Below are 15616 nucleotides of genomic sequence, written 5' to 3'. Positions count from 1 at the left end.
TATCTCAGATCTCAGCCACTTTATTATTGGCACTTTTATCTGAGGGTTGCACTTGCTCGGTCTGATCTCGTGCTGATGTTGGCTGGCTCGGGGCCAACCACCTTGGTTTGCACCAGTGGTTAGTCTTGCCCTGTTGTTGTCATAATTGCTGATTTTAATTCTCTCTTTTTGGCTGTTTTGTCTCAGGAATCATCCGGCTGAGGGATGGATTTCACGACCGCTACCCGGTGGAAGATTACCTGGATCTGTTTGACCTGGCAGCACATCAGATCCAGAGTGTGCTGCAGAGTGATGCAGTGAAGGAGCATGGCAAGAGGAACAACATCATCATTGGTAGGGCAAAAACAGCCCCCAAATTCTCTGTAGCTCCACATTGGCAGTGCTCAGAGCTGAGGCACCAGAGGGGGATTTTGTGGCTGGTTCTCAGCACAGAGCCCCTGGTGTTTCTCCTCTCTGGTGTGCCTGGAAGCTCTTGGCTTTCTTTTCCTTCTTTCTTTGTTGAGAAGCTGTGATTATCTTCAGAAAATTCCTGAGCAAGTGCTGTATATCTGATGAGCATCAGCATTTAATTAATGTGGGGGTTTTTGGTTTTTTTTTTTCCAAGAATGAGAATGACCTTGGTGACTCGTTCACAGTTTTCAATTTGTTTTCACAGAACCATTTAGGCTGGAAAAGCCCTCTAAGATCATCACTCCCATCCATTCCCCCAGCACTTCAAGGTCACCACTAACTCATGTCCCCAAGTGCCACATCCACTTCAAGCACAATTATGAGGGGATTGCCTGTAGTGCTGGGATTGTGGCTTCACTTCCAAGTGCTGGGGGAATGTCTGGGATAAATCAGGAACTGTGGTGGTGTGACACACACTGGGTGCTGCTGGGAGATGTGGTAGCAAAAGCTCCCAGCGGCTCTTAAGCTCCAACAGAAGAAATTGCTATAATTAGTTGGTATTAAATTACCTAATTACCACTAAGAATGGTCTAGAAGTGCTGTTTTATTGTACTTTGTGGAATTCCATGGTGAGCACAGGGAGGGATCCCTGGATTGCTTTCCATGACACACAGTGGTCAGTCCCCTGGGCTCGGCCACTCTGGTGTACTGGTTTACAGTGCCCATGAGGAACATCACAAACTTCTCAATTCTGCTTTTGCTGTCTGCTAAAAACAGAAAATTGAGGGGATGGGAATTGTACCAGTCTTACTTCACAGGGAAAGCAGACACATTCCATGCAAAACGTAGTTGTGCAAGTGACAGTTCCCTGTCAAAAAGAGACTTTTCAAGTAGGCTTGAAGTCACAGTTCTACAGAAAATAGAGACAAGATTTTACTGCCTGCCCTCAGAATTACTGGGGGTTTGGTCTCATTGTAACCTAAAATTTTAACCTATTGCTGGCTGGAACGGGATGGTGATGATGCCTTAAGTTGGTTAAACCAGAGCCTTGTCTGAGTCATATTTCTTCAGTACTTCCCCAGCCTCCATTTAAGTTCATCATTCACTTTATTAAACATTGCAACACCGAGCAACATTTGCAAGATGGGATTCTTAAGAAATGTTGCCATCAAGGACATCTGCAGATTTTCCTGCTACTTACAATAATATCTCCTGTCCTTTGATGGGTGAAGTGCTTCTACTAATTAAATTCACTAATCTAATTGGCAACGTACATCTTTGATTACCCACCTCCTGTTGCAGCTTTTTGTAGGGTTCACTTTGTGTTTCTCTTTCCTGTGGTCTCATTTCTTGTTTCATTAAGGTTCTGCTGGGTTTTCTTATTAAGTTTACAGGAAAAGTCTTAAATGATTATACTCATTAAGGCAGTCTTTTATGACCTTGGTAAAAAACAAAACAAAGCCTAAAATGAATCTATCTGAATATCAGGTTTTCTCATAATCTTCCTTTTCTTATTTCAGAGGACTGTAAAGAAAAATCAAATTAAAACTGTAAATATTTCAGTAGTTCATCATGTTATATTATTTTGAAAAGTTAGGCTTCCTTGGATATTAGACCTAGTGGGTAATAACTGCATTTTCCTAAAAAAAAACCCCAATATCTGTTTAGAGATGAACCTCAGAGGACAGAGCTGATCCAGCCCGAGGCATTCGGAACAGGATTTGTTTATGTGGAATCATTAATAAGATAAATTCAGAGGAATGACTTGTGAAAACACAATATGATGTTAATCCATTAATGACTGAATGAGGAGGTTATGTGCCATTCTTTAGGCAATTTAATAATTCATATAAGCTTTAAGTCCATAAGAAAAAAAAAAAAAAACAATTCAGTTGCACCAGCATAATTAAACACAATTAATTGTTGGTGATTAATTTATCTCATGTTTAGTATTGCTTTTTCTCTTTGCAGGAATTAAACCTGTATTATAAACCAAAACCAAACACTGCCAAATTGTCAGAAAAAATTTTGTTTGCCTGCTTCAGGAAATTAAAATTATAAAAGTCAGCAGGGACCAGAATGATTATTATATTTTTTATTATGTTTTTTTCCCCCCTCATTAAATTTGTGACAGTCATCCTGTGGGAAGATTTACCCTCTTGAGCCCAGGTTTTGCTGGGCTGGAGCAGCATCTTAAGCCCTGTTAATGCTTTAGCATGGTTTGGTTTTGTCCCTATAATCTTAGGTTGGACTTGACAATCTTGGAGGTCTTTTCCAACCTTTATGCTTATGGGATTTTCCCTGACTTGTGTCCTGCCTGCAGATTTGGGGTGGTGGAATTGACAGTTTCTGTGGAGTGTGGGCTCTGATGTTAGGAGAATCTGCCCATTTATGTGTAAATGCACTGGGGTTTTTTTGTAGTTCACACTGCAGCAGTGTAGGGAGGTGTCTGCAGGTTTGGCCATGCTGATTGGGATAAATCCAGCAGAACATCCGAGGTGATCAGGGAACAGAGCAGAGAGCTGTGAAGGATGATCAGATCTAGGCCAGAGAGGAGTAGGTGGCTCAGTGAGGTCGTAGACTTCAATTTCCTTGCCATGATTGAGGCAAACATTTTTGAGGGAGCTGTTTGAGGCTGTGCCTGTCAGGGGGGTGGAGCAGGGACTTCCCAAGGTCACCCCCATCCCTGGAGTGCCCTCTCCAGCAAATCCCTGCCTGCAGGTGCTCGTTCCCTCTGCGTTTCCCCACGTCCTGGTGGCTCAGGAGAGCTTTCTGTGGCAGGGCTGTCTCAGCTCCTGGCCTCTGTTTAATCCTTTGTGTTTCTGCCTCACCCAGCGTGGGAGCTGGGCTAATTGAGTTTTAATTGACAAGTGGAAGCCTGCTGGTGATTAGGCAGTGCTTTGGCTAATTAATTTAGAATGGAAGAGTGGAGCTGTTGTGGACACCCAGCTATAGCCAGTGGACCTGATCTCCTCCTCCTGAAAAGAGGCAAAATGAACGTGACAGAAGATTAATGTGTTTTCTAACAACTCCCAGACTTTATTAATGAATCGCATTATGCTCAGCTGAAGTTTGGAGCCAGTACCTTTCTCATGTTGTGTTTTGTCCATCTTTTTAAATCTTTATTGGGCTTTCCCAGCAGAGAAAGGAAGGAAAAAATAGGGAAATATTGTACAAGTCCATAAGCCTACAACATTATTATTTTTTTAATCTCCTTCCCTTTGATTTGAAAAACCTCATTAGCAAGAGTTAGCTTTCATTTGACTGTCAGAGTGTAAGTCCCCAAAAAGCTTCTGTACATGTTTTATTAAACAGCACTGTGTCACATAAATGCCAGGATTACTTAAAAAGACAGAGAAGGTTACAAAATTCAAAACAACATATCAGATCATTTATTTAGCAGCTGAACCATCATATCCCTCACTCTGGCAGAGATTTTTATTGAATATATTTCTCCCTGTAGCATTGCATTTTCGAGTGAGCTTCTTCAGACACTAAAGATACCAGAATCTGGTATTTTACCAAAGTGTGCTATTTATTCTATAAACCTTTTATCTATTCATAAATAGTTGACTTGTTCTACATGAATAATTATATAAAAATAATATTTCAAACCTCAATGACGCATCTCAGCTGCTTTTTAAATATTTCTTATATGCCCACTGATTCTCCTGATTTTGTTTTCCACACTGTTGATCAGCAGGGGTGGTAGTTTTCATGTATTTCTGTGGGAAATTCTACAATTTGTTAGCAAGCTGCTTCTCTGAGATTGGGAACATTAGGGCCAACATGTGCTACAAAGAGCATTGCAAGGCTTCAGCAGGGACAAATTCCTGTCTCCTCAACATTGGGTTGGATGGAGTTTGGAGCCACCTGGCCTAGTGGAAGGGATGGGAACAAGATGATCTTTAAGGTCCCCTCCAGCCCAGATCATTCTGTGATTCCATGATTCCTCACTGGAAAAGGTGCTAAACTCCTGAGCAGCCCATTCCAGCCCAAATTAAATCTATTTGCATGTGTTAGCCACCAGCAGGAAGCAGTGTGGTCATGGAGAGCAACATTTCAGGTGGAATTGCATAAAACCTGCCTTAAGCATCCCTGCATTCCCAAAGGCACAGGGCAGTGGGATTGCTGCAGCTCAGGGAGCTTCAGCCAGAGCAGTCTGCAAGAGCTAGGGTGTGTTGAAATTCATGGAGTCAATTTTGATCTGCCTTGTAGCACTTAAAAATTCAGCCAATTTCCACTCCAACATGAAGAATGGAATGAGTTACCAGCAGAGATGCTTTTCATTTCCAGGGGAGGCCAGTGCCTCGACAATGTGGGACAACAATGCTTGGATTTTCTTCTATGACAACAGCACTGAAGGAGAACCTCCCTTCCTAATCCAGGATTTTATCCATGCCTTCCAACCAAATGCCAAACTTATCATCATGCTGAGGGACCCTGTTGAAAGGTGAGCAAGAAAAATTTCTTGTTACGATAATATTTTTAGCTTTCACTCTGTGGTGTTTGAGAGCTACTTGGTTGTCACAAGAGGGGTTTTATTCTGTGTATTTTGGCACAGGTAACAGTGATAATGTTTTAAAGAGAAGCATGTGAGTGTGAATGCCATGAGTGCCATGCTTGGACTCCTGAGCTACTCTTAAAAAAAAGGATTTTTAGGTTTCCAAATGCAATCTAATGCCATTACCTGAGCTAATATGCCCTGGTTCTCAGCAGGGCTCTTTAGACTAGGAGGGCACTGCGTCTCCAGATCTCAGCAGAAGTAGTCCTGGGAAATGTTTCATTTCATTTCAGTAGTAAAATCTATGTTTTCATGGGGTTTGCAATTGAAACTGATTAAATAATAATGATTAAGAATGATTAAATAGCTCTAGAGTCAGCAAATTATACAATTTTTTAAAATTCTTTAAAGTGCTGGTGAGACAGTCGTGTAAACTTTCACTGGGCATTTGTAGCTTGCACAACCAACAGCTACAAGAGTTCATCCTTGCTCTTCCTGACTTTGTTTGCAAGGAAAGGGCTTGGCTTTTCCCAAGGTGTGGGCTGTTTTAAATGGCTGTGCAGAGTCAGGAATGTCCAGCTTTTCACTTGCATTTCACTTGTTCTCTCCAGTCTTCCTCCAGATTTTTGGCACAATCTTTCTCACTGTTTCCTCTGAAGCAGGATAATCATGATGAGGGTGGAGGGGATGCTGGCAGAGTCCACAAGGATCAGACTGAGGGGATGTGAGCTCCTTCTCACTGTAGCTCCATAGGGATAGTCAGAATACTTGTGGCAGGGTCAGTGCTGAAGGGGGAAGCACCAGAAAAACTCAGGGAAGGAAGGGGATGAAGGTGATGATGGGAGATGCAGGTGATGATGGAGGATGCAGGTGATGGTGGGGATGAAGATGATGGTGAGGAGCAGGCTCTGGTGGCTCTGGGAGAAGAGCAGACCTGTGCTGTGTGTGCAGGCAGCCTGTGTCCACTGCCCAGCAGCTTCCAGAGCTGGGGTGGTGCTCCCCAAGGAGCCTCCCTGCTGGCAGGACGTGGCTGTGGTGGAAGCAGGGTTGGGAGATGCTTCCCAGCTCCTGTGTCAGGAATGCAGCTCTCAACGTCAATGGCATCTTCTGACCCCAGGAGTTAACAGATGGTAATTTTATGCAAGAGAGTGGCTGGAGTGGCTTCCTCATGTAAATTAGTGACAAACTCCCTGATTGCCTTAACCACCCTCTGTAATGGAGGTGTAGCTCTTTGCCAGCTTTAGCAGGGGTCACAGAAAAGTCAGCTTCATCTCCTTGACTGTGTTTATAACAAATTGGTTCCATTTTGTTTGCAATTCTCTGCATTCCTCATGGCTCATCTGAGCTGTGGGAGCAAATCCAGAAGGGACAGCCCAGGCATCCATTGGTGGTGCCAGGCAGTGGGACAGGTTCCTTGGAGCTGCCAGGAGGGCAGGGGGCTGGGATGGTCTCTGATCTAACCCGCTCAAGGTCTGGGCCAGCCCCAGCTGGGAATATTTGAATGACATCTTTTTTTTGAGATGGTTGCTGTCGACTGGTGTCATTATTTCATTGGAATGGACAGAGGTGGAAGAGGAGGACTTCAAGTAGCTAGAACAGCTGAAATCCTAATCAGCAAAGGCAGATGTCTTCAGAATTAAAAACAGATGGGGGAAAAAAAAAGAAAAAGAAAAATGGAAAGGAAATCTCAGCTGCCCTGCAGAGGGAGAACTTGTCCTCAAAAACATAGTTTTTCATAAGATTCCAGTGAGTCTGAAAAATGATGCATTTCTTTTGATGGATGGTTAGAAACACCCAGCAGTCATATTAAACCTTGTTAATGACACTTCAGCCTGGCCCATGCAGTACCTGATGCCTGCTGGCTGACTTTTCCCAGGAAGAAGCCTTTCACCACTCAGTCCCACCATCCCTGGGACAAGCTGAGTCCTGATATCCACATTTCCTGCAAGCGGGAGATGCTGTTGAGTGTCTAATTTATGTGATCTCAGCTGGCCTGGTCCTTCAACTTTTCCCTTTCTTCTTTCTTTTAAAATGAACAGAGAGTTTTCATTTGTTTCACGTGGGAATTAAAATTCTATTCTTGCAAAACACTGACATAAATAATGAGTGCAGAGGGGCTGTCGCTGTGCTTAAGTGCTTTGCTGGACTTAGGCCTAAACTTTCCAAATGAGGTGTTTTTAAGTACCCACAGAAATATAGGGAAGTTAAAAGATAAATAAACTAAGTGCAATACAAAAGGTTACTGCAGTAATAAGTGAGACCTAAATAGATTGGTGCTTTTATTTCTTAAATGCCTGAGGCTGAAAAATATGTAAGATTTCTGGAATTTTATCAAGAGAAGGGTACTGTGGAGGCATCAGATCTGTGCTGCAAACTCACTTGGGGAAGTGACTCCTTGAGTGATACAAAATTGTGTTCAAAATCCTGTGGTACTGTTGTGGTTTTGGTCATTCTAAGCCTAATTATGAATGGAAGTTAAAATACCATGTTCAGCAGATCTAATATTTATGTCATGTCTGATAATTTCCTTTGTATTTTTAAAACATGTTTATCTCGCAAAAGCCTAATCAAGGTTTCAGGGCTTAATGCTAAAATTGATATTTTCCTTGCCTGTAGTTTTGGGTTGTTTCACTGCATCACCCCCAAAGGAATTTGAATTTACATTATCTTTTTAAAGTGATTTTAAGTAAATGTGCTAAAAGTGAGCAATGAGGGGATAATGCTTTGTAACTTAGAGAAACTCCTGCTTCATCTTAAAAAAAAAATTAGGAAATCAACAGGTGGAATGCTGTGAATTGGAAGTTTTTGATTGAAAATCAATGCAAGATTGGAGGTGAAGCTTCCTGTGAAAGGAATGGAAAATTTGGTCTCTTTGTAACTCATGGTAGTAGCCCGCTTGGTAGTAATATAAGAATTACTCTTTCTAACCCATCTAAAATTAAAGTTTCTAAAATCAGCTTTAATCTTTAGAGACAAGGACTGTTCCTGATCATGGAACATCAGGTGTAGAGGGGCAGCAACAACAGCTGGGACCATTTCTGTTCACAGAGAACATGAATTTAAAGTCTAAATTTTGCCTTCAGGAGAAAATACTGACTCACATGATTTCTAAGGTCAGTTCTCCAGGGATGCAGACCTTGAAAGTGGGGATGCTGTTCAAAATCCCCTGGAGAGGGTTTTGCTGTGAGCTAAAATTCATTAAAATGAATGAAAAAATGTCACTGGGTGACAGGCTGTGGGTGGGACGCTGTCACACACACGTCCCCCTTCCCTGGATTCCTGTAGCTGATTGGAATTGCTGAATCTGTTGTGTGAATTAATGTTCTTGCATTCCCTCAGCCCCTCACTGCCGCGTTTTCCCCTCACAGGTTGTACTCTGATTATCTGTACTTTGCCAGCGCCAACAAATCCGCGGAGGATTTCCACGAGAAGGTGGCGGAATCCCTGCAGCTGTTTGAGGGCTGTGTGCTGGATTTCTCCCTGCGAGCCTGTGTCTACAACAACACCCTCAACAACGCCATGCCTGTACGTATTTCCAGGCACTTTTGGCTCCTTGCTGCTTTCACAGAATTCCCAGAATGACCAGGTTGGAAGAGACCTTCAAGATCATCAAGTCCAACCCAGCCCCAACAGCTCAACTAAACCCTGGCACCCAGTGCCACATCCAGGCTTTGTTAAACACACCCAGGGATGGTGACTCCGCCACCTCCCCAGGCAGAGCATTCCAGAACTTTATCACTCTTTTTATAAAAAAAAAATTTTCCTGACATCCAACCCATTTCCCTTCACACAGCTTGAGGTTCTGGTTGTGTCAGTGCCTGGAGCAAGAGCCCAGCCCCAGCTGAGCACAGCCGCCTTTCAGGAGCTGTAAGAGTGATGAGGGCACCCCTGAGTCTCCTTTTCTCCAGGCTGAGCACCCTCAGCTCCCTCAGTGATTCCTCACAGGGTTTGTGTTCCCAGCCCCTCTCCAGCCTCGTTGTCCCCTCTGGATGTGCTCTATGTCCCAAGGTCCTTCCCAAACTGAGGGGCCAGAGCTGGACACAGCACTCAAGGTGTGCCCCCACCAGTGCCCAGTGCAGGGGCAGAATGCCCTCCCTGCTCCTGCTGCCACACCATTCCTGATCCAGGCCAGGAGCCATTGGCCTTCTTGGCCACCAGGGCACACTGCTGGCTCCTCTCCAGCCTGCTGTCCACCAGCAGCCCCAGGTCCCTTTTTGCCTGGGCACTGTGCAGCTGGACAGCCTGTGGAAAGGTTGCTAAGACACCAAAATCCCATGCAAGGAAGCAGTGAGAAATCAAAACTTTCTCTCTCTTCGTTTGTAAAGTGGAGGGTATAAATATATATGTAGACATGTAAAAGATGGTGTGGGGGCCCAGCTGTCTCCTCAGCCTGTTCCCTGCTGAATGCCAACAGGGATAACACAGCTTTCCTATTGTGCAAGTGCATGGAGAGCACATTTAGTGAAGATTACAATTTAATGTGCAAGCTTTTTGCAGATGTCTCCAAAAAAGTAGCTCTGGCAAAGATCTTTGCAGTACCAAATTGCCTCCAAATCAGAATAAATTATGTGTTCTTTTGTAAGAAGAGGCTACCAATAACTAGATAATATCTTTTTTTAATCTTTTTTCTTCTTTTTTTAATTGTGCATGCCAGAAAATTATACAAGAAAACACAGAAACTGCTGGCAAGGGAATGGATAAGTATTACAGGCTTACAGTTCCAAAATTCACAATTTTAGCATAGAACTGACTTCAGATTTTGCTCGAGGGCAGAGAATAATACAGAAGAGATGGACTGGAAGTATCTCATCTGGCCAGTTTGCCATTCAATCCTCTTTTATTTGCTCAGGCTGTAAAGGATTCGGAGGGAATAGTTCCCTTCTTTGCCTCTGGGGTGAAGTTATTGCCTCTTCCTCTGGATAAAATAACAGTACAAGAGTGTATTCCATGGGCTGGGGCCCTGCAGCAGCAGAGCAAACAGGACACTGCTCTCACTTACCAGGTAGGCTGGAGCTGCTCATCCCTGACTGCAGCCCCCAGGACTTCCTCACACACCAGCTGCTGCTGGGCAGCATCACAGAACTTTCCAGCCATCTGCTTGCACAAATGTATTCCTTCCAGTGTGGCAGAGAAAGGCAGAGAGAGAACCAGAAGGAAAGATTTTCCTCTTATGTTCATCCTCAGGGTGCAGAACCCGTCTCCATTTGTTGTCCTCTTGAGCAGCCCTCTTGAAGAAGATGCTTTTGGAAACGAGCAGAGGAGGCCTCTTTCCTTCCACAGAGCCACAAGCAGGTGCTTGTAATAAAACCCACATGCCAACTGTGCTCCTCAGTGGCCTTTTTTAGCTTCTTCTTCAGCCAAGTTGCTAAATCTGTTGTGTTCATGGTTTGCTGTGCATTGAAGAAGTGAGGATTGCTGTCCCTGGTGAGCTCATTAGGTTGCTAATTCTGTGACTATGCCAGGAAAAGAAGGGGTTTGCTATTTGTTAATGTGCTTCTGACACCAGAGAGGTGTCCTAGGCATCCTGGCTGCTGCTGGATGCTAAGGGGGAAGAAAGGGGTGTTTGGCACCTGGAATCAGTGGCAAGAACATTACCCAGAGGAAGGCACAGTGACCAGGGTGATCCCAGTTGTGGCCTGCCAGCACCTGAAGGAGAGTACAAGGAAGGTGGAGAAACTATTTACAAGAGCCTGGAGCGAGAAAAGAAACATTAAACCAGAAGTTTGCCCCAGTGCTGAGTGGAATGAGGCACTGACTGAGGGCTGGGGTGCTGCCCTGCCAGAATTATCCCATCTTAGCCTGGTGTCTTCATCAAATAAGAGGTTCCAGATGCTCGTGTAGCACATCTATAAAGAAATCTGCTAAATATGGAGGAGACTTGTGTTATAAACAGCCAAAGACACACACAAGAATCACACAGGATAATAATAATTCAGCAAAATGATTCCCTTTTTTTAGGGGAATTTAGGTATCATTGCAGGTCATGGGGCAGTGTCAGGAGTGAAAGGGGCTGTTGTCTGACTTGATGGGCTCTGTGGTAATGTGAGCTGAAGATGTTAAGTCTCTTTTATGCAAGATGCTTAAGACTTGGGATTCATGTTCCTCTCCTCTGAGCCTGAAGGGATTTAGAAAAATAATTTATAAGCACATTTGGAGGCTGGACTTTTTAAGAACACCAAGGCTACTCCTTTTATGTTTCAACTTCTTATGTAAAATTGAGGAGGGAAGAAAAACAGATAAGGGCAGGAGAGGCTGAAAATCTGCCTTTCCCCCACTCTGGTCTGGTTCTCTGGGTACTCAGACAAGGCTCTATCAATGCTGCTGCAGCTGAGATCTCAGCCTAATTATTGCAATCAGAGGATGCAGCAAAATGCACCCAAATCTAACACCTGACAGCCAGCCAGAATATTTGTCCTGATCGTGGCAGCGTGACCGGCTGCAGCTGAAAATCATGGAATCATTTAGGTTGGAAAAGACCTGTAAGGTCACCGAGTCCAAGTTTTAATGCAACACTGCCAAACCCACCCCTAAACTATTTCCCCAAGGTGAAATCAAACTGAAATAAGCAGCCTTAGGGTCTGGAGAAGGGGCAAGACTGAGCATTTGTCCTTAAATTGCTGTTCATCTGGGGGGCTGAGAGCCCTCAGTGTCTCTATGAAGGCTCCAAGCATGGAGGAGAGCTTGGAGTGTGAGGTGGCTGAGCATCCTCCTACAGATACTTGTGTCTGTGCAGCACTTTCACACACACCTGTGGCTGGGGCAGCAAGTGCAGCTTGGTAAAATGACATCTCTCACCAGCAGAAAAGCTCTTTGCAAAGATTTCTTTAAGCTGTTCAGAAAATGTGAAGAAGATTTAAAAATATTCACATACTTTCTTTTAGTTGTTCCTTAAAAGCACATTTTGGGGATTTTTTTGCCCAGTGATAAGAGTTGGGTTTTTTTTTTTGCAGCTAGAAGTGTTGTAAGGTGAACTAATTTGGGTTTTTTTGTACTTACAGGTGAGGTTACAGGTCGGGCTCTATGTTGTGTATCTCCTGGACTGGCTGACAGTTTTTAACAAAGATCAGATCCTTGTTCTTCGCCTGGAGGACCATGCATCAAACATGAGATACACCATGCACATGGTGTTCCAGTTCCTGGATCTGGGTAGGTGCTTGCTGGCTGGTTTAAGTGTGCAGAATCATTATTATCCTTCTCCTTTTAGGTTCATTTTGCTTTATTAAGGGACAAGAAGAGAAGCAGAGGAATTTGGCTTGAAGGATGCATTAATCTCATTGCCTGGAGTCAAGCAAAATTAAATTCTCAAATGCCTGGTGTTAGAAGGTCTTAGTAAGAGTATATAAAGAAAAAAAAAAATCCAGATCACTCAGAGTGCAGGGATTTATCATCCCACACAGAAGCCAGCCCTGCTTCTGAAGGCACTCAGGGCTTGTTTGCCACGGGCTTACAGAGATGCAAAGTTACCCTTCACAATTTTAACAAACTGAAGTGCTACCAGCCCAGAACCTAAATCTGAGCATGATGAGAGGTTGTGTTTATAGCCAGGAGAAGGGGGAAATTGTGTTTTTGCTGTGTTGATTGAGACATCTGTTGCTAATCCTCGGAAGAAACGCCGGCAGACAAAACGTTGCCCAATGTTGATTTGCCAGTAGCAAGAGAATGAAAATGTGGCTGAAAAATCATCTCTCTGGTCCAAGGCTTGGTCTAGATGATGAGAAAGCTTGGATGGAGCAGGCTGAACAGATGAAAAGCTTGGCATCTGCTTCCTGAATGTGGTTTGTGCTGGAAAACTCCCTAGGTTTTTATCTTGCTGATGCACATTTTTTCCCAAAGTGGGGTGTCGCTACACCTGTGTCCACTTTGATCCCACTGCCAGCCTCCAAAATAAACAAACCAGGGCTTTCCTGAGTGCTGAGTGAAGCTTGTGGAGTTTCTGTTGGGTATTAGTCAGCTCACAGCATGAAATGCAATAGCAATATAAAATACCTGCAGCTCCAGAATGGAGGGGAAGTTGTCTTCAATCAATGGGGTTTTTTCTGAAAACAGGTATTTTCCTCCAAGAGTGATTTATGCTGCTTTTTATAGAGATGACTAATTACTGGGAGAGGAACTTGTATTATTTCCATATTTACCAGTCGTGATTTATTTTACTGATCTAAGCCTGTATTCAATATTCTGAAACATTGTGGCTGCTAACAAAAATTACATTTTTCTCCCTGTGGCAAACCTTCTGATTTTAGTCATTAGATTTCTTTAGGATGGGCATTTCTGGGGGAAATATTTGAAGATAATATTCTCTTTTTCCATAAGGACCTCTGAGTGAGAAACAAGAAGCTCTGATCACCAAGAGTCCTGCATCCAACACCCGAAGACCTGAAGACAGAAGCCTGGGCCCGATGCTGCCAACCACCAAGGCAATTTTAAGAGATTTCTATAGGCCTTTTAATACAAAACTGGCACAAGTTCTTTTTGATGATGCTTTTTTATGGAAGAGGACATAACGTGTAAATTTCTTGCCACGACTACAGTGCTTAAAGGAGTTTTTATTTTTTTAAATTCTATTTTTGTGCGTGGATATTGGACATTTTTTTTTCCCATTCCAAAGAGCAGCCGATGGGTGAGCTGAGAGTCTCACCTTCAGCCAGCACACATCTCAACAGCTCTACCACATTTTCCTTGGGAGAATGGAAAGCATCTTGCTTTAATCAGTTTATTACAACTTCTTTCACCCCAGCAAAGGAGTGGACAAGCATCAGGACAATGATGTCTTGCACTCTTCCACAGGGGTGTTGAAGTAGAACCTTCTCTGAGATGCTGCAACGCAGAGTCAGCATCAGTTTCCTACAATTACACTTATAATCTCTCATTTTCAATATATGTTATTCACTCATTTTTTTTCAAGCAATCAATGTCATTTAGTCATTAAAATTTTTAATTGAATTCAGCCTAAAATTCTGTTTCTTTTTGTCAGCCTGTTTAAAAATGGTCTACACTAAGACTGAGTGTGTTTCCTTAATCCTGAAAGAAAGATGAAGTGCATTCACATAAATTTCCAAGTCTCATTTATATCTTCAAGATAAATGGACTTTCCTAGCCACAGTTCTTGTAAAAGAAAATGTTATGATCCAGGTGAGAATGGATGACTGAAACCTAAACAGGCCAATTTGGTGTTTAGCATAACTAATTCATTGCCTTCCATATTTTGTTCATGTAAGTATGAATATGTATAATTTATTCGTATCACTCACACATTTTCCCAGGAAACCACTTTTATTTAAAAGTCCATTCCTGGCCATGAAGAGCTTTATGGACATTTCTGCTAAATTCTGCAGGATTACTTCTCTCCAATGTGCAGGAATACACATTTTAAAAGCCATATGAAATTTTGCTATTAAAATCATAAATGAGAAGGATTCTCAGTACCTTTCAGAAAGGATGTGTTACCTGAGGAATTAGGTTATGTGTTTCCCTCTTCAGGAAAAATGTCTATATTTAGTTAAAGAAGTTGAGATATGCAGACTTGAGGAGAAAAACCCCAACATTTTGAAAGTTATGGAGAAACTTAGGACTACCTGAAAGTTTTTATTTGACAAAAAAGATCAGATTTTTCTATGGATGTGCAGCAATTCAGTCTTTAATTTCAAACGTAGCTGGTTAGGTCACTGTCAGCTACATTCTGCAGCCTTCCTCAGCTGAAGGTCCCACCAAAGTAAGGGATTTTTTAAGAGACAAATATAAACGGTACCTGTTGATCATTTCCTCTCATGGGCTAAACTATTTCCTCCTGAATGTTTGTTGAGTGGGTCAAAGGAAGCTCCTGTCCAGCTGGCAGCTATCAAAACCCCAGAGAATTTTCTCTGATGGGCTTCATGTGTCCTTTCAACCACAATGCAGTTTTATTGACAGATTCACAAGTACATTTACAAATATTAAAGGTAACTTCTCCCTATCCCCCTCCATGGGGACATATTATTCATTTCATGTGTTTCTAAACTGAGAATTAATGCTGAAAACTTGATGGATCCTGCACATTTCACACAGGGATACGATTGCTGACATGTGAGATGTTTTGCAACAGAAGACTGTTCCTAGGTTCTTTGCCAACTGGTAATGTGCTGTTTAAAAAAGGATTCAATCTGGGGTTTGAAAAGCCTAAAATAAGTAATTTAGTGAAGTATTCTAGACAACCAGAACAGATTAGTTCTAGTTCAAAAATGCTCAGAGACCAAAAATAGTTGGAGAGCTGAGAATGGACTACTTTAGTAAGTACAAATAAAAGGTATCATGGGACTGTGAAACAGAAAAATTTGCCACCATTTGTAGATGTAAAAAATTTAATCAACAACTTATTTACACCGAAGAGTTCACCCAGCTGTGCTTTGATTTGGAATCAACACTGTGTGGTCAGGATAACTCTGCACAGATGTTTCCTAACCTGGCCTGCCACAGTCCAGTATTTCCATTTAGTTGTCAACTGCAGCCATGATCTAATGATATTATTTTCCCAGCCCTAGAGGCTAATTAATACATCTGTCCTTTTCATTAACTTGAGCACTGAACAGCTCACACATGGATTTTGCCTGTGGTCCTTCTGAAAGTCTTCATTGAGGCTGCTTTTATGTCTCCATCTCCTTCATGAGCTCCAAATCAGGATCTCCTCCTTTTAACACATTGTAGTGTGTTGGGTTGTGGCATGACTAAGAATCAAACAGCAGCAAATAT

The 15616-nt window shown here is 42.7% G+C and overlaps 1 protein-coding gene across 2 annotated transcripts in view; it reads left to right on the top strand.

The window, feature by feature from the left end:
* The window catches only part of CHST15 (carbohydrate sulfotransferase 15), a 45023-nt gene extending 31185 nt beyond the window's left edge, over positions 1 to 13838 (top strand). For both annotated transcript variants that reach the window (XM_038140779.1, XM_038140780.1), the window contains exons 4-8: positions 187 to 333; positions 4687 to 4843; positions 8263 to 8419; positions 11893 to 12040; positions 13205 to 13838. In XM_038140779.1, the coding sequence (XP_037996707.1) occupies positions 187 to 333; positions 4687 to 4843; positions 8263 to 8419; positions 11893 to 12040; positions 13205 to 13395 (800 nt within the window). In that variant the 3' untranslated portion in view covers positions 13396 to 13838. The remainder of the gene's footprint in view (positions 1 to 186; positions 334 to 4686; positions 4844 to 8262; positions 8420 to 11892; positions 12041 to 13204) is intronic.
* Positions 13839 to 15616: the final 1778 nt, after the last annotated feature.

Source organism: Motacilla alba, chromosome 6 (assembly GCF_015832195.1).
Source record: "Motacilla alba alba isolate MOTALB_02 chromosome 6, Motacilla_alba_V1.0_pri, whole genome shotgun sequence".
Taxonomy (NCBI): Eukaryota; Metazoa; Chordata; class Aves; order Passeriformes; family Motacillidae; genus Motacilla; species Motacilla alba.
This window is presented reverse-complemented; position numbering and strand designations above follow the sequence as displayed.